Here is a 27267-nt window from a genome sequence, read left to right as displayed (position 1 = left end):
AAAATGTGAAGATAGAATCTAGAAAATATCTAGAAATGACACGTTAATTTTGAAACGAGTAGAAGGATATGAGGAATGCATGCAGAGTTCCATTGAATAGGAGTAATGTGAATCATGGGGGACGTCTGAAAAGCCGCCATATTGGAATTAGCGCCAGAAGAATATATGGGAAAGGGGACTCTTGATGCCGTGACATAAAGGCTCTTGACGTAGAACGTCTATTGAAATCAACAGAGGGCAATACAGTCTGAGACCTCTGTTTAATTGCAACTGTTACGGACTTTAAGAATGATTGTGTGGTTGATAAAAAAAATAGAGACAACACAGTTTGGGGCCTATTGATTTCAATAGACGGTGTGCGTCAAGAACCATATGTCACGGCCTCAAGAGTTCCTTTTCCGTATATTATTCTTGCGCTAATTCCAATATGCCGGCTTTTCAGATGTCCCCCATGATTCGCATTATGCTTATTCAGTGGAACTCTACATGCATTCCTCATATCCAACATTTGACCCCAATCTTTCTACTCGTTTCAAAATTGATATGGCATTTCTAGACAATTCCTACGTTCTATCTTCACACTTTGCCCTCACTTATCTTCCACCCTGTATGCGGTCTGCCACTAAACACTTTTTTTTTTTTCTTCTCTGTTTCTTTTGGTGCTGAATCCAGTGCTAGCAATCATTTTCAGCAATTGAATTCACCACATCGGAATATTCCCTTGTCAGTTCAGGTATCCAAGCGGTAACCATCAATATACTCACAAAACACAAGCCTTTAAGAAAAGAAAGGTTTATAGTTAAATTCCACGCTTTTTCCAGGTTTTCCAGGTCAATAGACACCCTGTTGTTTCAGGGCAAGATTTATATGAATGGACAAAGTTTCTTTGCTCAGCCACTGCCGATGCTTCTACCTAGTCTGGTCACAAATACTATCACAAAAGTTGCAGATCGGAACCGAGCATTTATAGCACATAGTCTTTAGTGAATTCACTCCTGTTAGTAGTCCTTGTATTATTCATTGTGTATTTCATGTTTCTTTGCAGGTCCGTGATATTGTAAGGATGAAGTGAGGTCAGGAACAGAACCGTGTAGCTGTGATTACATTACACAAATGTGGTCACAAAGCATCGAAGATTTTCAAACTTCTCCAACCTCAAAAATCACACTGAAATTCGTCTATCGGACCATAGCAAGGTACTGTGAGACTTCCTCTGTACGTGACCGCCAAAGAGCAGGCCGACCGCGGAGCAGTAGAACACCACAAGCCATGCAGGCTGTCAAGCAGAGAATTCGTCGAAAACCCCTTCGGAAGCAAAAAATTATGTCCCGGGAAATGAACATTGCGCAAAGGATAATGTCAATGATACTCATAAATGACCTTCCGCCGATCAACGGGACATTTACTAATCCCTTCACTGAAAGCAAACAGGAAGGTGAGATGCAAGGCTCTGCTTCAGACGTACGCGGATGGAAGACACAGATCAATCCTTTCTTCTGATGAGAAAATTTTCAACATTGAAGAACACCTCAACAAACAAAATGATAGAGTGTATGCTGACACATCCAGAGAATCTTCTCAAGTTGTGAAAAAGGTTCAGTGGGGCCACCATCCGTCCTCGTTGATGGTTTGCTGGAAGGGTGTCGTATGACGGGGTTACAAAGTTGCAATTCTGTGAACAAGGGATCAAAACAAGTGCTCAAGTGTATCGTGAAAACATCTTGGAAGTAGCTGGAAAACCTTTAAGCAACACACTCTTTGCCAAGTCGTGGACCTTCCAACAAGACTCTGCACCGGCCTATAAAGCTAAGATGAATCAAACATGGCTGGAGACGAATGGGTCAGACATCATTGCTACCAGTGAATCCTCTAGACTATGCCTTGTGGTTTCGATTAGAGGCCATGGGTTATACCAAACGCCACTCGAATTTGGAATCTCTCAAACGTGCCCCCATCAAAGCAGTGAACACGTTTCCGATGGACTGCGTGCGTACAGCCAATGATGACTGGCCACGTCGTTTAGACGCTTGTGTTAAAGCGCATGGTGGTCATTTTGAGTAACGTCTGCACATTTTGTATCTGTGGTGTATGCACTTGTTGCAAGTAAATTTATTTCTCTGGATCTGCTGTGTTCTTTACATTAGGACTGCTCCTTCCTGTGACTGTATTTATGGCAAGACTAGGTATTACGAAAACGGAAATTTAAGAGAGAATATAATTATGAGTAGGAAAACACAATAGTTACTTACATTATATGCCATCCAAATCCAATTTATCAATGTTGCAAGAACAGACTGAAGCTGGAAAATAAAACAAAGCACTTTTTTATTATTTGTATATGTAATAGTTACAACCACCTACTACATAAAAATTGAGAGTGAAAAACTAGATTCAAGTTCATTCATGTATTTCCCCCTAATCCTCATTCTTGTTCTAAATACCAGAATAATATTACTTTTACACTCTTTTTTGACACTGTTCTATGTTGATGTTGTCATTGTTGTCTTGTTTTTTCTTTCTTTTGTTAACATGTCCCTGTGTAAAATGCCAAAGTTATGCTGCATCTGGGAAGTTGTTCAATAAATAAATAAATAAATAGAATTTAGTGATTATTATTATTTTGCGGGTGGAGGAGTTCAAACCTCAATTTTTGACGCTCTCCCTGGTGATCTAGTGGCTACCACGAGCACATATTATGCACGTGCTCCGAGACTCAGGAGAGCAAGAAAAAAAAAAACTTGAATAGATTATGGCAGTACGGATTCCACTTTGAACTGTACGCCAAGTCTCATATAGCCTCGGTGCTCAAAGAGGACACGAAACTTCAACAACAACAACCCAACTTCGATGGTCAAGAACTCAGGAACCAAAAATCTATACACGAAAATATTTCATATACATTCGAGGAGCGTAAATAATAATAAAAATAAAAGTTTTGCCGTAGCTCAAAAGCTAAAAGTAGTTTAAAGTAGTTGGTTGTTACGCGTATGAAACACGTAACAATAATAATAATAATTCACCTGAATAATGTTTGTTTTATATGGTTTTTTAAAACTATATTTCAAGTACTTCCTGTGAGTACTTTTCGTCAAGGCTTAGGCTTACGACTTCCTTCTATGTAAGTCTTCACGTATCTTTTGTAACAACAGTGGTGTGTGTGTGTGTGTATACTGTAAATTTTCTTTTTAATATTGTACGTTTACAACTAAATCAAACCTGTTTCTTGCATGTTTTAGAAATCTTATCCTGTGATCATCTACATTGCATATAATTTTATCTTTCAACCCATAGATCTTTTAACTATATGTTTCTTATATATTTTATGCTATACAAAACAATTACACAATAAGGTTGAATTTGAATATAAATTAGTAAAGTGCTTAATATAACAATATTGTATATACAAGGATTTAAACATCCATCAATTGAATACTAATTCAAAAAAAGTGTGTATATATAGACACCACTGGTGTTCCAAAACTATGTGAAGACCTGCATAAAACAAAGTCGCAAGCCTAAACAATGACGAAAAGTGTCAGTGCAAGTTTCTATTTATTTTTTAATACATTCACTTGTAAAAGCTGATGTTGACCTGAAATGACAGATTCCACATAGAGATAACATGTTATCTATAATAAAGATACAAAAAGAATACCAGTTTTCATCATCAGTTGAAGCACGTTTATGGGGATCTCCCCTTGTCGACTGTACTGTGAACATGTGGGTGCGTGAAATAAGCGGGGCGAAGATAAGCTGAAGATCGACCAAAGTCCTCACGTCCAAGTTGTGCAACTACCTCAGAAAACATTGCTCCCAATAAGGCTCTGGTCATGGATGACAGAAGCCTAACCGTTGAGCCTTGACTGATTCTTTCATTGCATCGTGGAAAGAATTCTGACACCCACTTGAACCTGTCAAGATCCCTCTACTCTTGGATGAAGAGAAAATGGTCTCATAAGTAAAGGATCCAAATGGATGAATCGAGTTGCGGGATGAGACATAGTGCGTCTGATAGAGGATGTGAAAATATGTGTATGTGCAAAGTTATAGAGGCTGAGTGCCATAAAAAACGAAGGGGGAGGGGTCAAAGTTGGTAGGAGAAGGGCTACATGCTATGTTATAGAAATGCATCAAATAAAGTGTTGAATCGTAAAAATAGTGAAAGATAGACAATACAAACGGCGGTAGTTTCACATATTGGCAAAAGAAGAATGGGCAGAGTAGATCAGAAACCTCCGCCGCTACCTTGAAATCCGCCATTTTGTAATCTGTGATATTTTTTAAAATAGAAAGGTAGTCATGTGGCACATATGTTAAGACTGTGTTTTGATCAAGAATGCAATGCTACTGTTCATTTTGTCATATCACTAACCGCTAATGAATTGTGGCCTGTTTTATTCCTTTGGATACCGTCATAACACATGCTCGAAATGCAACACGATACACACTCGAGAAAGCCACCTCACCCGATAACTTATTTTCCGCTACAACTTCGTTGCTGTATTCAACTCCAGTAGTCCACTTTTCACCCAGATATCACATGCTATGCTCGTCCCAAGTTGCTATTGCTGATGAAGGTGGACAAAGAAAGTTGAATGAAAAATATAGTAAGTGGTGAAAAAATAGTGGTTTACGTACAGTACGTACTAATTGGATTTCAATCTATCAGACTTTATTGTGTTATGGTCTATATTAGTTTGTCATTTAACAAAAGTTAGCAATATAAACTCCACATTGTTTTCCACGGATAAAAGAAAAGAAAAGAAAAGAAAAGAAAAAAAAGCGGAAGAGGTTCTTCTAGACCGGAACACTTCTCTTCGGCACTATATGAAGCAAATTAGAAGTAATGTCATAAATAATAATAATGTAATAATATACAACTCGGATATCGAATTTCACTATTATTTCCACGATTTAACAGTTTATTTGATGTATTTCTATAACATAGCATGTAGCCCTTCTCCCACCAACTTTGATCCCTCCCCCTTCGCTTCATATGGCGCTCAGCCGCTATAACTTTGCACATATACATATTTTTACATTCTCTATCAGGCGCACTATATCTCATCCCGCAACTCGACTCATTCATTTGAACCATTTACTTGTCAGGCGTAAGTCGAAGAACTTCTACACGATAAAAACGTCAAAGTGGACTCTCATCTAACGTTATTCTGCTTAGAGTGACTATATGTCCCGTTTTGACCGGGATAGTCTCGTTTTAGGGGCGTGTCCCGGGCGTCCCGTCAGTAGATGAAAAAAAAAGTGGTATTTGTCCCGTTTTATGCAAGTGAAAGAAGTAAATAAAGCCAGTACCATTATTCCTTGTAAAGGTATTAATAATAACAGAGGCAAGAACTGAATTGAAATTACCTACATTAAACATGATCTATAGTTCGTACGCGCAGTACTGCTCGAAAGGCAGCAGAGGTTTTAGCACTTGCTTGTTTGTTGAACAAACTTGAACGTGTCTTTCCTTTTTTGTAACTATCAAATTACTTGACCTATTGACTTGACTAAAGCTATTCTCAAGAAAATAGGTTCTTCTGAGAAATACTTCTGGGATTCTTCAGTTCAAGAGTCAACTTCTCACTCAATGTAATATCAAGGATTCGAGCTAGGGCAAAGGAACAAATGCAGGAAGCATCATGTCCTACTATATTGTAAGTTAAATGCTGTTTTATATTTTATAGCTTATGTATATTAATATATTACAATATAAATGTATTAGGTATTGCTAAGGTAAACAGGAACTAACTTACGCACTGATCTCTTTCTCATTTCTCATGATTTTAAAAATTGGAACCTATCCCGTTTTCAGCTGAAAATTTTATGGTCACCCTAATTCTGCTTCTAAGGATAATTCTCCAGTGACCACAGTTCGTTCTCAAAACTGAAGGATTCATTGCCAGGCAGACTTTTCCGTTCAGAAGTACCCCGAAAATGATATTCTTCCAGCGTGTAAAACACAAATCCGAAAATGACTTCGCAGAAGCATTTGAAAAATGGATACACAGAACGGGACGGTGCGTGGAGGTGAACGGAAATTATGTTCAAAAGGACGGAAAAATCTCACTCAATACTGAATATGACCGAAGATACATGTAAACGGCAAGTACATTTGTTACGTACATTTTATTAATCACGACAAGGTGTGTCTCCATGGTAAGATTTATACTGATCGAATGATCTCTCTAAATCACGTACGATATATATTCATTTTTATATTATATATTCTATATATTCATTTTATCTATCTATGAAATGAAGAATGAAAATTATATTTTCTGGCGACATCATAGTTGGAAAAGATATTCACTTCATTGTGTACCTGTTTGAGACTAATTTTGACGCATAAAACTCGTCCTAGATTTAAGAAAGAAAGAAAAAAAATTATCGAATGGTACTTACATAAATATAATATCCTCCGAGAAGCCAGAGCCCAAAGCACAATTGAAATAGGAGGATGAGAGACATTTGGATAAACCAGGGAATAAACATCCCTCGATTTCCTTTGTGGATGCCAAACATCAAAAGAATGGAGAAGAAAATAAAGAATACAAAGTAGGCTATGATCACACCTCCCGCCGACTGAGTAGCTGAAACAGAGAGAGAGAGAGAATTCAATTACGCTCTTCTGATTCATAATGATAATCTTTGAAAAAATAATTATCATAAGACGCACCTCATTCTCTGTTCAAGAAAAACTACAGCGTTTATTTAAAAAAAAAAAAAAAATGCACAACTAAACCATATTTATTTTGTACTGCAACTACATAATAATGCAAACTCATTGGAAAGAAGAAAAGTTGTAAGTTTTTGTGCGCATTAAAAGGTTGAATGTGACACGACAGACGTCCAACTGATAATCTAGTTCCTGCCAGATACGTCCCAACGTATCTTTCTCAAGTGAAGAAGTGGAAGATTAACAAGCAATACGTCGTAATTGTTTATCAGATAATCCTGTAGTTTTATAATTTTCCAGGGTAACTTTCAACAATGCTTATGTAGGAAATTCCAGCTCTCCAACTATGTTGGTGTTAAAGAAGGTCTCAGAAGAGACCGAATAACCATAAAATTCGTCACCGGATACAGAGAAGGATCATTATTTATTCATTTGATACGTATCCTATAGTGACCATCAGCAATACCAATTATAGAGTCCTCCTCATCCTGAGAAATAAATTGGAAAGAGAATTTGTATTGGATTGTTTCGAGCGATGAAAAGTGGTTTTAAGTATAAAAGGGCGGTGCTCAAAGTGACTTTGCCAGACTCAAAAGGTATTGCTGTTCGTGCTACAATCTGAAAACGAAATAATAATAATAATAATAATAATAATAATAATAATAATAATAATAATAATAATAATAATAATAATAATAATAATAATAAAAATAAAAATAAAAAAATAAATAAATGAGCATGGTATTTTGACCATATGAAGGAAGCATTATCATTAGTCCTTTAACTATGCGCCACAATTGAAAAAAAAAAAAGATAAAATACAATTAAAATAAAAGATTTTTTCTGGTTTAAATAAGTTTTTTTTTTCCTATTTCTTGGAAGAGAGAGTTAAATTGGTTTTCTAATTACCACCACACGCTGTATTTATTTACCTGCAGAATACATTTCTTCAATTTCTGTACTTCTATTTAAAACCAAAGATATTATAGGCTTCGAAGTAATTTATGGATTAAGATAGATTTTTCTGTACATTTTAATATATACTTATTTGTTACGAAGTTTCAAATTTAATGTATCATATGCTAAACAATATTTCATTTTTAAAATATCAGAATACACGTTGTTATGAAATATCAATTAAAACACTTTAAAGATGGATTAATTAAATATCAAAAATTACGTTCCGTAGTACATGAGGTTCTGTTTCCACTTTGACAAAAAGAAATAAAATAACGTTCATGTCAGCGTTAAGAGGTGTCAGCCCTCTGTTTGCTTTGTAAAACTATTCTCGAATAACGTGATCTAATTTTCAATGATCTATTAGAAATGCATTCATTCCAAAATCTCATTTCTATTTATATTTTTAAAAACATGGGGGAGACAAAAAGTCATCTCAGTAATATATAGATACTTGACATGTCTTGCAATAGCAATTAAGTTTCCGCTCCTAATGCCCGTACTCTAATAGTTAGTGTTCTTGCTTGACAAACGAGAGAAACCGGGTAAGAATCCGGTGACTATCCATCCTGACAGGTTTTTAACTCAGGTTTACCAGCCGAATACTGGGATACCATCATTAAATATAGGCATTGACCGATTTCTTTCCACTTCCCTTTGTAATTTTTGGAATAGCTATTGCTCTTAGTTGTCAATTATTGAAGCAAGCGTAGTGAAGCTATTGGCATTTGTGTCTGTACGCCCGTCTGTTCCCCGATAATTCGCGTGAAACTTACGCATTTTAATGATTTGCTATGTGCCTTTCTTCAACTTGCAAAAATAACCGTATTGTAATCTTACAAGAATGTGGGCGTAAAATTAAGTTGTAAGTTCGAACATATACATGCAAGACAATTTTCCAATACAAACCATGAAAAAAATAATGCGATTATAACAAAACATACTGTATAGTGTTTTTTTTTTTTTTTTGGGGGGGGGGTATTCTAATCATCCTCACAGCTTCGGGTTAAAGTGTGCTTTAAAAAAATAAAAAAATAAACGGATGAATTTATTTATTGAAACAACTTATGAATTTATTTTACTTACTGAAAGAAAAAAAAAATTACAACTTCTGTATACTGTAAGTTTATAAACATTGTACATAAAATTTACAAAAAGTCGTTCGTTAAAAGTGATGGATATATCTTTGTACTATTCTACAGGTATATTTTTTAAAAAGTAAACAATAGTGTCATTCTGATTGAAATTCTATAAGTGAACAAGTGCGGGAAGTAACATGTCATAACCAATTCACTTGTTTTGGAGATGATCATGTTTCATTTGAATTTTCACTTGAAGATGAACACATGGAATGACTAAGAAAAATGTTGCAGAAGAAAGTTCCAGGGTGAACCGAAGTTACTCAATAATCAAAAATATTATTCACAGGAGATAAATTTACTATATAATTAATATTACATGTAGTTCTACATTCACCAGAAAGTACGCCAAAGCAACTTACATGATCTGATATCAGACTCGAACAACGGAAGATAAAGCTGCGTGGATTCTCCTCCATTCATTACATATGCTGTGTGCGTAATTACAACAAAACTAATTGCCTATAATGAAACAAATATAATCGTTAATTAATGTACATATTTAGAAAATTACAACAGACATAATTATACGAGGGGTGCTCGGAAAGTGAGGTTACAAAGCCAGCAGTGAAACAAGTATATAATATATCATACAACCAATACAGCCAACAGATAGTACATACATTAAGTTATTTTATTTTTTTTTATTTATTTATTTATTTATTTTTTTTTTTTATACATAGTTTCCATATCGGTTGAGGCATTTGTCGCATCGTGGGATAAGTTTGAAGATGCCCTTAAATTAAAAATCATGTCCCTGCGTAGAAGCCATCAGGAACAAACTTTTCAGTACTCCAGAATATCGTGCACAATGTGACGAACGCTTCCGAAACTCATTCCCAATTCTGCCATCAGTTACCGTAACGTGATTCTCCTGTTCTAAATCAGCTCCGCGATATGCTGACGACACCATTACAATCTCTTCGTAAACCTCTATCAGCTGCCGGTGAATTTCAGCCGCAGTTACATGACTCGCCGAGAGAAATCGAATAAGTGAGCGGACTCCTTCGTGAGATCAGTTTCCAAACAAGTTGTTGTTTGTATTTACATATAATTAGCGCAGAGTGGCTGAAAATCTGCACAATAGGTAAAATTAAAACTACCGCATACGCCTCATTCTTCTATAACAAACGAAACTCCAGGAATCTCGGCTTTGTAACTTCACTTTCTGATCCTCCCTCGTATATTGGAGTACTGTAGACCAGCATTTCCCAACCATTTTCAACTTGCGGCACACTACGGGTGTTACTTGGATTCTCGCGGCACACTTATAGATATTATTTGTAAATATAAAACACAGTGGTATTTTTTCTGTGATTATTGATCTCCTTCTCACACAGAAGAAAGCTTGATCACTGGTTTTTCCCCGTGGTAAATCATTATGCTTATTTTTCATTCAAATTTAAAAATAGAAAACAATTGCAATGAAATATTGGACTCAGGGTTTTAAAAATACGCTTCCCTTTTGTATCCAACCAACCTTTTACTAAGAAGGAAGATCACTAAATAACGAACGAACAAACAAATCTCTTTCACTTTTAAAACACAAATGTAGGTAATTTGTCGAATGGATTGAATGATATTTTAAATTTTCAAGTTATGAAATAGTCTGCGACAATAAAGAAGCAATAAAGGTCATAACAATGATAACAAATACATTTTCAACAGAGCAGTAACACGGTATGTAACTTAAAATTGTAGACTCATAGTAGAGGTTCATAGTAATGTGAAATACAAATATACATTTTCCCCTACGTTTTGCAATTTACTTGCTATAAAATTAATAATTTTGTTTCGATTCCTCGCGGCACACCAGCGGCCCATTCACGGCACACCAGTGTGCCGCGGCACACCGGTTGGGAAACGCTGCTGTAGACAATAACCAGTGGTTTTAATACTACATTTTTATTATACGTGAAATTACAATGAATGTCAGAGTGAAACCGTGCAATTAGGCTGGGAATTGAATCCCCGGCTTACTACATCTGCGTTAACTATAACAATACCCAGTCTTCCTAGACCAGACATATATTTCATTCTTCAGGGCGGTGTTCTTCGTCGTACATTATAGGCACTGTACTACAACTGATATCTGTTATGTTGGGTGAGGTCCAGCAGTCATCTCTCCTGTGTTCTAGTTAACGTGTATACCTTTGGTGCACGTGGCCTCGAATTCAATTCCCGGTGGTAGAACATAAATCATAATCATTCAGTTTCATTAATTATCCGCCCCCTTCAGCCTAAAAAATGAAATGAAATCTCTGAGTCTAATGTCCCACGATTATGCTCTTTAGGCTAAAAGAGGCGATGATTAAAGCAACTGAATGATGATAGAATAAATTTGTGCAATGAGAAAGTGGGAGGAAACTTACTTGACGTGGATTGAACCAGGGATCCATGCACTAGAGGTGGCGCTCTACCACTGAGCCACTGCGCCCCCTTCAGCGTGAAGGGCATAATCGTCAGACACTAAACTAAAAAGAATCAATTTCTAGATAAACACATTTTTTCTTTATTTCTTAAATGAATAAAGATACAGCAGAGCACATTACTGATGAAATTAATGCTCTTTCGCTGAAAGAACAAACCTTGAGTGTTTCTATTTCTGCCTCACAATTCCTAGTCTCAATAGAATATGGGAATTCCCACTCTTTCTATTTGGGAATCTTCAATTTTGCGAAACACGTAGTAGTAGTAGTAGTAGTAATAATAATAATAATAATAATAATAATAATAATAATAAAGATTTGTAACGTGTCAATGAAATTATGTGTTTCATGTGAGTGTTCTTCCTTTCCGGGTGTTCACTGAAAAATATATAAATTAACTAGACTAAAAAGTTCATATATCTGGAAAACATCATTGTTAAAACCGTCTGGCCTAATCTTTCTATGATCAGCATACATTAAACTGATCATCAGATTACACATTTTTTTTCCTGCTGTAACAAATAAACATGTAAAGGAAAGACTCTTACCAAAGTATAACCTGCAACTGCGTAGCTACCAGATTTCACATTTGGATACCATATACATGGTGACCAGCAAGTATTTAGGACTGGCATTCTTGAAACTGAAACAATAAATAAATAAATAAAATTCAAAGTTCAAAATCTAATACGTCTATAATTCACATACAACACAATGAACTTTTACATTTCTGTTACAAATTAAAAGCATTGATGTCATAAACACTCTATCGTGGAATTTACGTACTAGTTAGACATGTGGAAAACTGATTTCTTGTGAAACATTCAAATATATAAAGAATCGATTACATACGAAAGAAAAAAGTTAGAAAGCCTATACTCCTGCTTAAGCTCAGTATTTTTATTGCTGCTTCTAGATTGGTCTAGAATGGTCAAAACACAATAACAACCAAACTTGAGGGAGGGGGGCATGTTCTCTTCCTCCTTTCTTCCTGAGTTCTCTGAATATCCGTAGGTCATACAATTCTGTTTTTAATTCTCCAAAGTCTTCTTCTACTTCTCCCATGATTCAAGATAATTAGAGCCTGAATGTTGTGAATATTTGACATGTGCATTCCTCTAAGAAGTAGTAGTGTTGTGTGTACACCAAGCGAAAAAAAAAAGTTTGGTTTGTATGATGTGATATCTTCTTAATTATTATTTAAACCGGGAGTGGTAGTGTATACATCCGATTTCAGTACAGAGATTAGAATGGAGATGGATTATACTCTTGGAAGTCTTAATTAATTGCAGAAAACCGCTTCTCCCTATCTCGTACCGTTTTCACTCTATAACGACTAACTTTAAAACCGGAAGTGGTTAATTTCTGCTACTTCCAGTTTTAATAGACAGTTAATAGATAAGATGAGACATACTCTTAGAACGTTAAATAAATGGTCAAAAAACGCTTCTCGCTACCTCTTATCTATGAAGACCAATATTCAACCCTGAGGTTGTAATAGATTTTACTAGAGTTAAGGATGAAGACGCAATAGACTTTTGGGACGCTTAATCGATTGCAGAGTGGTCTATTTACATTTAATATCCTTTTTGCTCTACAGCAATCAACGCTAAAACCGGAAATAGCTAATTTCTATCACTTCAGGTTTCAAAAACGAACTCGATTCCTAATTTTTGCCGATGTACATTTTGACTAAGATGACAGATGAAGTAGCTCTGTAGATTTTTTTTCTCTCTCTCTGAGACAGATGAACTGACACGCTAAATATATTATGGTAAACCGAACTCCTTAAAACCTTTTTGTTGAAGTACCAACGCTTTTATCTTGCAGAATAGGCTTCGTAAGCAAAATGTTAAGAAAATATTTTAACAATTAAAGAGTCTCAGTTCATTTATATTATGACGTTCAGTTGCACACCTCTTGTTACGTATGGAGTTTTTAAAAAGGAAAAAAAAAAAAATATTTTTATTAATGAGCTGGATATAAGCACTACTAATAGAGTGATTCATCTGAAGTGTCATAAAATTAAAACGTTCTGGATTTTTTTTTTTTTTTTCGATGGATCAATATGATCAAACAGTTTGTGAGAGTCGGGACAATTGGTGACGTTCCAGCACTTTTTCTAAGATTGTGGTCACATATGACATGTGTTCAACGACCCCGATAGAAATGGTATCATGTTCCTACAAGATGGTTTTACCGTGTCTGACACGGGCGGATGAATGTGTAAGAAACAGAGAGCAAGACATCAGACAAGTTATGACACAGAGCCCACGAAAGTCGCTGTACTGACCGTCGACTGGGATACGTAAGCCTATCATTTATATACGTCAGAGGATCATCAGACAATAATCTCTAGATGTTTCCATACCCCAGCATGCGATGAACGACGGGGATTACAATGCCAGCTATATTTTCCGGAAGATGACGTGTGAGTGGTAGGTGCCAAAGGAACAGTAGCTAAATCCACGGGTGGTTACGAACGAAGCTATCTAGAATGACAGTACAAGTATCAATACTACAACATGCCAGCTTTTGTTCTACATCCTTATTGAACACCAAAGTAGGAAGGATAGGGCTTTATTAACGTGAGCGAGGCTTAAATTCGGTGACGTTGGCACAAGTGTAGATCATGTAAGGTCACAGTATACGCCTTTTTCCACTATACTATTTCGCCCCCAAAACGAGTTTATACAATGCCACCTGTCCCAGCAACATACACAATGAACTTAATTGGGGAACGGGAAACAAATATGTCTCCTATAAATTCCAACGATGTACTCTTAAAGTGAATATGTGGTGCAGAGTTACCGATTATATGTATGGCTCTTTTTTTTTTTTTCTGTCACAAAGACACTGTGTTACCAATTACATGAAAATTTGAACAATTAGTCATATCATAGTTGCAGCAAAATAGTGTGCTGAACTTCATCTAGTGTCCACTTAGCACAGCTTGGTTTGTTTTTTGCACTGCAGTTTTTATGCTACACATCCGAAAGCCGTATTTACACGCAAATCGTAAAAGAATTGTAAATTTTCAACAATTACTTCTGGTGGCCCCTTTGAATTTTATCTATGCCAAGTAAGATACAGTCGCGGCCACCGATAAGCGTCCCTTACCCATACCCTTCGTAAGAAACAGCCCCTTCCGCAAGCATGACCACAAGTGACCACAAAAGTGTTTTCTGCACGTGCTGAGGGACAAGATTGTCACATTTTTCTTGAAAATGTCTGGACACCATATGTTCTTAATTCTAGAGAAAGCCATTGAGAAAACCGTACTAGAAACATATTGACTTGTGAATTGTGTAATAAAACGTGATCTAAGAAAAATGTTAAACGATCGAGTGCCAACAACATAATTCAAATAGGGCGAAAATACCAAAACTGAACACGAATTATTTATGAGTTTTTTAAAAAAGATTATATCTAAAGTGACTTACTCATCAACACCTTACTCAAACTATTATAGATGGAAACATGGATTTGTACAGAATATTCCTTTGTCAAAAAGTAAGGGCTAATAAAAGAATTTTAAAAATATATGGCAGAGTGAAAGAGACTTCATTTTTTTTTTTTCTAAGAAAAGAATATATCGTAATTCTTGAAGTTAACAAGATGGAACTAAGGGATAAATACTTCATTAAAATTAACCGAAAACACGTTTCAACGATTGCGAAAACTTCGCTCCTATAGGTAAAAAGGGGAAATGTACCTGAAAAGGGGTAATGGGGCCAATTTCTATAATATTATAATTTTAGTTTTATTAAAGAAACATCCTCAGGTAATTAGAAACAAAGATTAGTGCAAAATGTCAGCAAAATTGCAAATTTGATTAGCACTCGGTTGATAAATCTGTCAGCAGCGAAACTTAATGATATCTGTAAATACTTTGCTTTTGTATTGAAATCAATGTAATTCAATTGAGTGCAAATATCTTACATGAAAACGTATCCTAAGGTTAGTGACGTGGGCTGGGTATATGGCTTTGTAATGAAGCCAATAAACTGGTGATATTAAATAAATATTGTTCAGAATTATTTTATATTATTCCGATATGTGATCTCCTTTGATTAAAGTGAGGTCATTGGTTTTGGGACGCGCGAAAACGAGTTAACTCAGCCTTGATTAGTGTCGTCCACGAGACGAGACGTCTTGTAAAGTCTTTCTTTTCTTTTATACACACACACACACACACATATATATATATATATATATATATATATATATATATATATAAACTTCAAAAAATTCATGCTTAAATTTACAAATATATGATTCATTTTATTATGGTTTGCAAAAATCGGAAAACTATAAAGAGGTAAAAGGAAAATCACCCTACTACCTGCCTTAAGTTGTAAACTATAGCGCCAAAAGGTAGGCTCCTGTTGAAATTGAGAATAAGTATTTACCTTTTAAGTGCATAAATTTTTCCCTTTCCATACCTTTTTTTTTTCTTTCTTTCTTTGAAAAATGTCATCCTGAACAAAATAGAATCCGTTTTAAAAAATGATATTCTTCGTTAGCTCATTTTCCCTACAGATCTTTTATGGGCAATAAATAAACATATCACTTTATCGAAAACTTTCGAATACTAACATAATGCAAGCTGGGTCTAGGTTGAACTAAAAAATAAGTTTTTACTTCTGCTGTTCCCATATGACAATCTGGAATGAAAACTTCAAAACAGAGAGGAACCAGTTCATTCAGTTTAGAAATCTGGAATCATTGAGTCCTTCGCGACCTCCAGTGCAGTTTGCGGTTGCTAAGCGACAGGGGGTACAGGAAAGTCTTTCCTCTTCCAGGAAAAATAGTCGCTTATTCATGGCCCCGAGATTATTTTCATGTCGCCTAGCAGAAATCTTTTAGGAGACAATAAGAAGGAAAATAGTGAAAGAATTATAATTTTTCAACAATCTTTTCTAGTGGTGTGTCAAAAGTAAACCAGAACGAAAGAATAAGCATGACATAAAGAGTTTTCTCCGGGATTTTACTTCAGATAATTCTGTCACTGGTTTGATTTATAAGAAACTATTTTCTAATTAATCCCAACAACTAAATCTAACGTGACCTTACATACGGATGGATCTGCTCTCGTATGAATACGTATCAGTACACATTCAGACACAGGTGGCTGTAAACTGCTGGCGCAATTTTATTAATTCCCGATCACGTGGATGTACAATCATCACTCCCTAAGATAAATAAGGTTTAACTTCCGCAGATAGCCCCCAAAATTACAAATATTGGGGATAACATCAGACAAACAAAAAAAGAAATTATGGTCATCAATGTAGGGTGATTAAATACGGAGAAAAATGAAGTTCAATCTTGGACTATAAGAAGGTACGTAGTAAGGCCATATTAGGTAACCTGACGATAGACCATAATATGTCAGTGTTTCAAATGCACTTAGTAACTACCTTGGTAAGTGTATGGCGCAATACGGAATAGAAATAGAGCGGAAACTCATAAAGCCAAAGGTGCACGTAAAGGAAAACCGTAGCGCCCCTTCAGGACTCCACTGCAGTGAACTGGTTGTATTCGTGCTTTTTAGTGTAAACCTACAATAAATAGGCTTTTCTTTTGCATAATAGTTTTTATAGCATACGTCCGGATGCTGAAAAACTGGACGCGGTTAACGGAATAAATGCCCGATTATCGGAAACTTGACGCAAAACGCTCTGAAATGAGGCCCATTGTTTTCGTTATCTTTAAATAATATGGAGTTCGCACCACTTATCAGATTGAAAGCACTACTTGTGAGCAGTAATACAATATAAATTCACACGCGTTTAGTAACCAAGAAAGAAAGCCTGAAAATAACAAATATTTGCGAATAATGGTTTAAACCCGGTTTTTTTGGTTTAAATAACTTGCTCTATGTATTTATATTACATATGGACAGAAATAAGCTTGTTTCGCCTTGGTGTTAGTATGCAACAACCGGGTTATGCTGGAAGGGGTCACATAAGTTTAAAGCGGAATCCAAACCGCTTCTCGGCTTACATCCAAGAGAAATTGTTCTCTATTTGAACTCGAAACCGGGACTAACTGGCCACAAATGCGATACGTCTGCCGACTCACTCACGAAGAACTCCTGATAAAAATACGTTGACTAATCTTTACATATTTGTTAATATAATCATCAAGAGACATTAGGACAGAAGGACAAAAAGATAAACAATTGCACAAGTGGAACCATTATACAGAATTACATATGGACAATTTCAAAGTACTCCAGAGTACAGAAGAACTAATTTAGTCCAAGTCAGTTCACTACGACTTTTACTAGTCCAAGTTAAAGAAATATAACGGCTTACTTTGCATATCAGTAAGAAAAATGAATAAAGATAATAATTATTTGAGTCCACTTTGGCTCTGACCCATTTATACAAAAATAGTTACAAAGATTCTTGTTATTCCAATAATTGCCTCCAGTGGGGTTTGTGTGATCCCTCTCCCCAAAAAAGTATGGCATTTCGAAGTATTTTATCAATAGTAAACATTATTAAAACGAAACAATGTTTAGAATTTTCCTTTGGTTGCATAACAATAATAATAAACTAAAAAAAAAAAAAAATCACAAAAGAAACATCCATCAAGTTACATTAAAAAAGTTGCTTTTGTAATATAATCTCTGTGAGTAAAGAATGGGAAATTTAAGTCTGAATATAGTACGAATAATATATGGGAGTGAAACGTGATAACTAGGGTCCGGATAATTATTTAATTACATATTTTTGTAGGGGTTATATTTTTATACCAAATCAGGGTAATAATGTCATTTGTGACCCATAGTGCCTAAAAACACCCATTTGAAAGTACATATATTTACATATTTTACATTTATGTACATATAATTACATATTTTACTCATGAGCACATAATTTTACATATTTCTTGGGATTTTTATGTTCTATAGGGATTTTTCGTACAAAAACTGTTCAACAATAGACTGAAAAGAAGAAAATACTCACCTCTCTTTGAACTTAAAGTGCTTGCTTTATTTTTAATTTTTAATTTTTATTTATTTACTTATTTTATATTGTTTCACTGCGTTCCACCCTTTTAAAATAGTATTAAAGCGTAGTTTGGCGGATTGGTAGAGAGAGTTGGACACAACTTGATTTGATTAGCAATCGTACACTCTCGGTCGCGGTAGTAGCGCTCACATCCTTACGTGAGATTAATAATTCAATCGAATTACTATCGGGATGCAGCTTTACGATTGCCTATCGTGTTTTTGTCGCAAACTCGCCCCACTAATATTTACCTTCAGCGAAAAATATTAAATCAGATGGGGAAGTTTGCATTCACGCAATTGATAACACTGAACTCTTGATTTACAAAAGTGAAGCGCCTGCCGCCACAACGCATGCCGTAGGAAAAGTGTGAGCTATTTTATTGAATATTTAATCTCCTGTGCTGTCAGCAAATCCTGTTTCCAAGATGCCAAAGGACAAAACCCCGTTGTCAATAAGACTTAAGCATTTCACGGAAGAGTTTGAGCATTTTTCCAGAGATGGAAAAGTGCTTTATTGCCAGGTGTGTGAGAAGGGTGTCTCATGCGCTCAACATTCCCAAGTTGTGCAACACATATCCACATCACGCCATCAGACCCAAGCTTCAAAACCTAAACCACAAAAGCAGTTGCTAGTAACTGAATCTCAAGCTCAAAGTAGTCCAGGGCCACGGAAGTCTCATTTTCAAGTGATCTGTGCCGTGCTATGGTATGTGCTGATATCCCTATTTGGAAACTAAACAATACAGTACTTCGTGAATTTCTGCAACAATACACACACGAAACAGTTCCAGATGAATCTACAATCAGAAAGCATTACGTACCTGATTTATATGTGGAAACAATGAACTCTGTTCGTGGGGAAATTGGTGATGGTCCTATTTGGGTGTCAATTGACGAAACAACTGATGTAGAGGGGCGACATGTTGGTAATGTTGTAATAGGTTTGTTGAAAGATAATGAAGTCAGTTAGCCTATCTTGTTAACTAGTGATTTGTTGCCGCGATGCAACCATCAAGCCATTGCAAAACTCTTTAATGATGCTAAGGGACTTTTGTGGCCTGATGGTATCAAGCATAACAATGTCTTCCTTCTAGTGACTGATGCAGCACCGTACATGCGCAAAGCTGCAGAAGCTTTGCAAGTATTGTGTCCGAAGCTGTTACATCTAACTTGTCTTACCCACGCATTTCATCGTGTTGCAAAATTTGTTCGTTCTAGATTTTCACAAGTGGATGCATTAATTTCAAATACAAAGAAGGTATTTTTGAAGGCTTCCAGTAGAGTTGAGAAATTTAAAGAACTGTTCCCTGAACTACCTCTTCCTCCTCAGCCGGTACTAACGAGATGGGGAAGCTGGATTGATGCTGTGAGTTACTATGTTACGAACTTTGATGCAGTGAAACAAGTGTTACATTTTGATTCTGAAGATGGATCTTCTATAGAAATAGCGAAACGAATGTTTGATGACGGGAAGTTGAAGCATGATATTTCCTACATTCAGAGCAATTTTTTATGTCTCAGTAGTACTATTTAATCCTTGGAGAAATCATCATCAAGGCTTTCAGACAATCTTGAAATTGTTCGCTCAACAGTTGCTTCTCTGGTAGGTGTGAAAGGATCTGTTGGGGATGCAGTGAATAAGAAGATAGCTTTCGTTTTGGAGAAAAATCCAGGCTATAAGACAATCTATGCTATTAGTGGAGTGTTAAGTGAAGCTAAATCCATGTCGTGGCTATTGAATACGCACCTTCTGATTTGTGCAAGTTTAAGTATGCACCAATTAATTCGTGTAATGTTAAACGATCGTTCAGTCAATACAAAGCTCTGTTGCGTGATAACAGGAGAGGTTTTGTGTTTGAAAATTTGAAACACATTTTCGTTCCTTACTGTTACGGAGATCGACTGTTGAAATAGTGAAAAGATTAATTGAGAATCTTTTGTTCTTCAGGATATTTTTTACTAAAAAGTTTTGAGTGTGTAATGTACGGGAAGGTTCTATAACGCTGGACGCCCATTAGATGTACAATGGCATAAACAAAGTTTTCGTAAAAATTCCTTCCTAAATAAGGTTAATTAAGATTAATTAGAGATTAGGGAGGTTAGGCTATGTTAGGATAGGTTACTATCTGTTGTACAGGTAGGCGGGCCAGTGTTCTAGATTTCTCCCGTAATGTACAGTTGAACGACCTTTGGATGATTTCTGAAAGTATAAATATGAAGCAAGACTTTGTGTAGAGTGAAACGACCATTTAGTGCATAGAAACTCTTTTATACGCGATAACAAGATAAGTTTTCTAACTGAAAATTTGAAACTCATTCTGTTTCTTAATGTTGCGGAGATCATGCTGGAAAAGTAACAGGTAGTAAACATTGCAATTGAATAGATATTGTATTTACCACATCAAATGTAGAAAACGTAATAGAAAATGCTGGTATTTTCATTTTACATATTTTGCTCTTTTGGAAGGGTTTTATTACATATTATTGAGATTTTATGTACATATTTTCATTGTTTTTAGTACATAATTATCCGGGCCCTAGTGATAACCAATAAATATGTTTTCATCAAGATTTTAGGAATAGTTACACTCTTACGAAAATTTTTCGTTTTTAGGCTTAAACCAGTTGTTTTTTTTTTAAAAAAAAAACCAGCTGGTTTAAACCAGCCAACCCTGCTCAAAATTCATTTCAATTCGCTGTGCACTGACACTAATTACTTATATTAAAATCCTAATTTCTTCAGGAAAAATGTTTCTCTTTGTATTTTACCAATACTTTTTTATTATTATTATTATTATTATTATTTGGTAGAGCCGTCTGCTTGAGTGAACCCGGAAAATGAAACAACCGTCACTAATTATGAAAGTAATGCTGGAAACAGGTTCATATTCCTGCGATCAGGGAGGCCTTCAGCCGAACCTTAGCCGATATGAAAAAATACAGCGAAATCTAGGAAGGACATCATCTATGGAACTTTAAGCGTTTTCAAATTAAATTCCTCCGAGACAAAATAGCATGGACACAACAATTAGTGAGCAAGACGATTGAAAGTCAAGCTTAGCAGGGTGAAAAATGGGCAAGGTTCTAGAACACAGGTACCCTTCCCATTGAGCTGCAATAAAAACAGAAAACAACGTGTCCTGCAGGGCTCTAACCCGTCTTCACTCGCTAACGCTCGCTCTGCAATACTATGTGAATTAAATATTATACTTTGGCACAGAAACGAACCAACCTAGCTACATGGTGTTCTAGAACCGTCCCGAAAAGGGGAAGAGGTTCGTGCACACTCTGCAACGTGAACGGCAAAATTAAATTTCCGAACATATTCTTAACCGTAAAAAATTAAAGAATATCCAACTCTTGCAAAAATCCGAGTAAATGCCAGATACCAACATGGTGATCGCGGCTGTACAATACGAAACATTAATTTCACGGGAGACCTTGTCATTTTTAAAATGTATATTATTCGTTATGAACATTACATGCTAAAATATTGCTTTCCAAAGATAAAATCATTTGTAATTCTCTTTGAAATAAAGGATCTCAAAAATAGGGTCAGCCAAATAGTGTCCAGGTACATGGGCGTGACTGGAAGAGTAAAAGCTATTTAATATTTAGAAATATATGATATTGCCTAAACTTACATACCTTTTAGATAAAAAAAAAATTTCTACTGCTCTATTTCTGTTTCTTATTAGAAACTTCTAATACAACAGACCGAAAAGTTCATTCACTCTTTCAATCGTAAACACTACTGGAACATATAAACAAATTAATTGAATCCACAGTGACGGTAAAATAAACGTTATATCTTCTGCCTTTCTTCTCTGAGTTTTACTTAGTTACAACATTGATATAGGATTCGGACATTCCGGTGCAAGTGTATATTTCTATATTACTAATTTGAATGTTATTTTTTGCTATAATTTCTTCCTCACTTTAACCATCTATCATTTAATCATACTTTAATATTTCTTTTCTATGTTCAATTCTTATTTCCTTGAAATCAAGTTGACTTTACACTATATCCAATTAATAGTTTTAGGACATTCTTCACATTTTCTGTAAAGCTATTCCGTATTGTATTTATTTACTTAAATATATACAAGGAGAGGCTGGAAGGTTCATGAAATCACCAAGAAGAAATTTACCTGGAAGAACCATATTAATACACTATTCCCTCCTTGAATTATGAAAGAGCCTGATAAAACAAGAGGTAGGGTCTATATGACAAGACTTTACCACTAACCGCCTTACGCCCAAGTCAAGGAGTCAATCAAGAATGATGAAATGGCATGAATGAAATTCTTAATTTTACGTCCCCACGTTTATACCTCTTGGATAAAGTATACAAGTACCAGAAGTGAGCACTCTACCAATGAGGCACCGTGTTTTCAAGTCAAGAAGCCGATTTTATCACTGATGAGAATGAAATAAATGCCTTTTTAAAAATCTTATGTACCGAAAATATTACTCTTAATCGAGAAGAGACGTATTGCTAGAGGTAAGCAGATCTCTCCATCATTGAACTCTCTTGCTTTACGTCTAGGAATGAACTTTTACTAATGAAATAAAATGGATAAGATTCTTAATTTTACGTCAATTATACTCAGTACACTAGTTGATTAAGTTGAAAGTGACGTCAATTCAATTGAATCGAACGCAAATCGACTAAGTGTAAACGCCCCATAAAGAAGATGATTACTCAAAATGAACGTTGATAAATTAATTGGTGAAATAGAAAGTGGGAGGAAATAAGTTTTGGACAACTTAGCAGTATTTTATCAGATGATACCAAAGCAGTTGTTAAATACAATATATGCATGTCAAACTGATTTCATGTGTATTAAATGTAGAAATAAATGGCTTCTGTTTAGCTCTAAAAATACGAGCTCGTAAAGTTTTAATTATCATAGCAAAAGAATCAGAATATGGAGATTGTTGTGATTTGTAGTTGTAGGCCCCTCTCTATGTAGCAGGATTGTTTTCTTTAAAACAAAATGTTTAAAACAAATTACTAAAACCTGTTTTAAACAATTGATTTTGTTTAAAACAAATTTTGTATTCGTTTTAAACATTTTGTTTTAAACACGTGTATTTTTTGACTTGATTAAAACATATGTTTATTGTTATTTTATTTTTGTAAAAAAAAATCTCCAGAGAAAGAAAATTGACAAAAGTGCTTCCCATTCAGAAGACTATTTTCTTCCCATGTGAATGTTTTGATTTCTTGTGGCTACAGTAGGCCTGATCTACAATTTATTTTCTCTCTTTTTTCCCCTTATTTTAAAAGTATATTGTATTGTTTAAATGATTCTCAGTTAACTTGCGAGAAACTGTCGTAGTCGAAAGTTGAACTACTTGTAGAACTGATATTAAAAAATAAATAAAATAATTATCATGGAAACAAATCTTTGTGTTGTATTCAGAAAACAAACAAAAGGTTATTTGCTAAATTGCAGTTCTGAAATCAAAATATAGCAGGAATTCGTTGATACAGTACTTGTTGGTTCTTAGTCTCCGTAAACTTGAAATCGTTTAATATGAGTTTTACGGACATCATTTGGAGCAAATTTATTAAAGTAACTCAAACTCCATCAGATAAGAAAACGATCATACGAGCTCGTTGCAAAACGTGTAAGAAAGAAATGGTTGGTTTAGTTCAAAGAATGAAGAATCATTATAAAAAAAAAAAAAAAAAAAAAAAAAAAAAAACTGGAAGACCCCCAAAAAATGGTAAAAGTGTTGACCTCAAAAATTGCTTCTGATGATTCTAACGTTAGTAAGAATTAATTTTGTATCAACGAAATCTTTTTCATTATATTATGAAAATTTTATTTCGTCTCTCTTCCCCACCTGTTCTAAATTTTCTTTAAAATTTTACACTCTGACATAGCTTGTATGAAGGGACCAGGCGAGAAAGCTCAAGGTATGGCAGTCGTCCACGTAACTAACCATTAAAGCGTGATACTTATTGTAACATCAGTGCCGAACGTCAGTGTCAGGGACAATTTGATCTCAATTTGTAGATCTGTCTGTATGTGTGCGCCACGCTACAGGGCGCAATTTTCGGTCTTTTAACATTAAATTTTGAGGGTAGGGGCACGAGACGTCGGAGCTTGCTGTATCTAGGATCCGACGTAAAATTTCAAAATTAGTGGTTCGGATCCCACTTTAAACAAAAAGCCCTGTCTCAAATAGCCTTACTACTGATGCAAGACTGTAATGAAACTAAACAAACTAATTTTATACGTTTCGAACAAACTTTGGTTGCAGGATAAATTTGGCTCCAACTCAGTTTCCATAAAATATTTTTAGATATGGGGCGTTCAGAGCACAAGGGATCCAAGTCCATTTTCAGAAAGGTTCACTTTTGCTCAGAAAAAGTAGTATCTTCGTAGTCAAGGGTACGAAATAAATGAAACAAAAATCCGTGAAAGGGTGTGGACTAGAATTTCATAGGACAAACGCTAGAAAAGGGCGTTGATGAAATGGGGGAGAGGGGCTAATTTCCCCTCCTTGCTCATAAATTTGAGATATTAACATTATATTGTTTACGCTTAGCATAGGAATGACTAACAAGTCAAGCTCCGAATGTCATAGTCAATGATTGATAATTACGTTAAATAAATGCAAGGTGTGGTCAAAAGAATAAACCGACGGAAAGTATATTTTCACAACCACGAATCGGAGATGAAAGAAAGAAAAACTACATGACAAGATGAAATCTATAATTTTATATAATTGCCACTAGAGAGGGGCGTTCGTTTATAGGTTGCCTTTAGATTTTGGGGACAGTAATGCAGATTTAGAAATATTTTGGTGAGCAAAGTCCAACATAAAAAATTTGAAGTACTTACTCCTTACAAGTACGGATTTTGATCAGTTATAATCCATTTCCATTGGCCGTAAGGAGCTATAGACCTATATTGCTCTCTTGTATATTTTTTGGTCCAAGGATTCCAAAGGTGGCTCTACTTTCGAGTTTCGGGCCTGCTTAAAATTCTGGAAATTGGGCCTAAGCAACTTTCCAGTTTTTATCATCTGTATGTTCTCCGTATTTATTCGATGTAAGGACCTCAAGCTTGTTCTGTTAGACTTTGCTTATCAAAACGTTTCTAAAACTGTTTTAATGTCCCCAAAATCTGAAATCCAGAGTGGGAATGGGGGCGGTTGCCCTCCTGTCCCACTGACGCCCTGTCGTCTAGCGGCTATCATATGAAACCATCCAACGCCCTTTCGCATGGTTTTAGTTACATTTGTTTTGGACACTTGACTGTGAAGATATTACGTTTTAAAATAGAATTCATTTGCTGAGCAAAACTAAATTTTATTGAAAATGGATTTGGATCCATCGTGCTCTGAACAACCCAAATATTACCTTTCTTCAGTAAGTTATTGACTCAAAAAAACAGCGAATTACATAGGCTTGCAGAAAATATTCTAAAGTTAGCACAACATGAAGTGTGCTTCAAACATTTTTTCCGAAAATTTATTATTTTAAAATAATTTTATTAGCATCAGTGTTCTGAAATAGTAATCAAATTTTGCAATTAAAAACTCACCCGCTTCCACGAAATGCGAGGTTAGTCCCTAAAGGCATAACTAGAAAACTTTCAGAAGCAGTAACTCCGAAATGACTTGCTTTAGGGCTAAAATAACCGTATTTCTGGTAAAATTCTAGCCTTAAAACATGTAATATGACCCCCTTTGCATTTGAAATTTCAAATACCAATTAAAGATGTCCGCCATTATGATTGATAGCTCCATCTGATGTGTCAGACCATGTCCAAGTTTCATCATTCTCCCTCAACCCGTTCTCAATACACAAGAATGGTGAGGACTTTTGTTTTGCCATGTATATTGATGGATTATGTGAAATCTCTATAGTAGGTAGATTTTAAAATCTACCTAAAAAGCTTATTACAACCAAGAAAGTACTTATGAGAGTCACCGGCAAGAGGGTGTAATGAAAGGGGGTCGTGATATGAAATAAGTTGAAAATTACTAATCTACACTGAAATATTCTGTACCCAACACAATATATATAGTCTTAACGAGAATAAAATAAATGAAAAGATTTGTTGCAAAAGCAAAAAAAAAAAAAAAAAAAAAAAGTCTTAATAAATATGTTATTACATGATTTTGAAATATGTTGAAAGTCATGTTTTAAACTGTTCAAAACGTTTAAAACATTTTTTTCGTGTGTGTTTTAAAACATGTTTAAAACATTTTGAACATCTTTTTCATGTTTTAAACATATGTTTTGTTCTTTTTCTTTAAAAAAATGTATTTTTCCCAACCCTGCTATGTAGTCACCACAGAAATTTACACATCTCTCAGAGCGTCCCTTCACTTTACGAATACCGTCATTGTAGAAGTCTGCACATTGTGCTTTAAATTACTCTTCCACCTCATGAATGACGTCATCTGTGTTGTCAAAATAGCGACCATACAACATACGAGGGGGGACCCAAAAAAACGGGAAATTCGTCGTAACTTCTTTATTTCTCAATATTTTTACACCAAATTTTCATCACCTTCAAAGTATTGTCCATGGACCGCAACACATTTCTGCAAACGATCCTTCCATTGTTCAAAACAGTTTTAAAAATCACTTATCGGGATCTTCTTTATGACTTCCAGTGATTTTTGTTTTACCTCCTCCACAGTGGCAAAACCTCCTCCACTGGCTTGATTGCTGCTTTGATTCGGGGTCATAGCCATAGCACCACGATTCATCATCAGTAATCACCTTGGCAAAAAAGTCAGGGTCCTCTTTGAGCTGATTTTGAAGTTCAACACATGCCTCAAGTCGACGCTCCTTTTGCTCGTCTGTGAGAAGGCGAGGGACAAATTTGGCTGCAACCCTTCTCATGTGCAAATCTTCTGATAAAATCCTCTGAATTGAACTCCACGATATTTCAGACATCTCACTGAGTTAGTTAATGGTTCGGCGACGGTCTTCACGAACAAGGGCATTGATTTTCTCGACGTTTTCGTCAGTTCTTGCCGTTGAGGGGCGTTCTGAAA

General features: G+C 35.4%; 1 protein-coding gene across 1 annotated transcript in view; it reads right to left on the bottom strand.

The window, feature by feature from the left end:
- The window catches only part of pasi1 (septate junction component pasiflora 1), a 40302-nt gene extending 18264 nt beyond the window's left edge, over window positions 1-22038 (bottom strand). The window contains exons 1-5 of the mRNA XM_081752969.1: window positions 21883-22038; window positions 11756-11850; window positions 9141-9240; window positions 6409-6596; window positions 2250-2300 (exon numbers count right to left, since the gene is read on the bottom strand). Coding sequence (XP_081609095.1) covers window positions 2250-2300; window positions 6409-6596; window positions 9141-9240; window positions 11756-11842 — 426 coding nt within the window. The 5' untranslated portion in view covers window positions 11843-11850; window positions 21883-22038. The remainder of the gene's footprint in view (window positions 1-2249; window positions 2301-6408; window positions 6597-9140; window positions 9241-11755; window positions 11851-21882) is intronic.
- Window positions 22039-27267: the final 5229 nt, after the last annotated feature.

Source organism: Thermobia domestica, chromosome 3, assembly GCF_964235325.1.
Source record: "Thermobia domestica chromosome 3, izTheDome1.hap1.1, whole genome shotgun sequence".
NCBI lineage: Eukaryota > Metazoa > Arthropoda > Insecta > Zygentoma > Lepismatidae > Thermobia > Thermobia domestica.
Note: the sequence above shows the minus strand (reverse complement) of the source record. Positions and strands in the feature narration are given on the sequence as shown.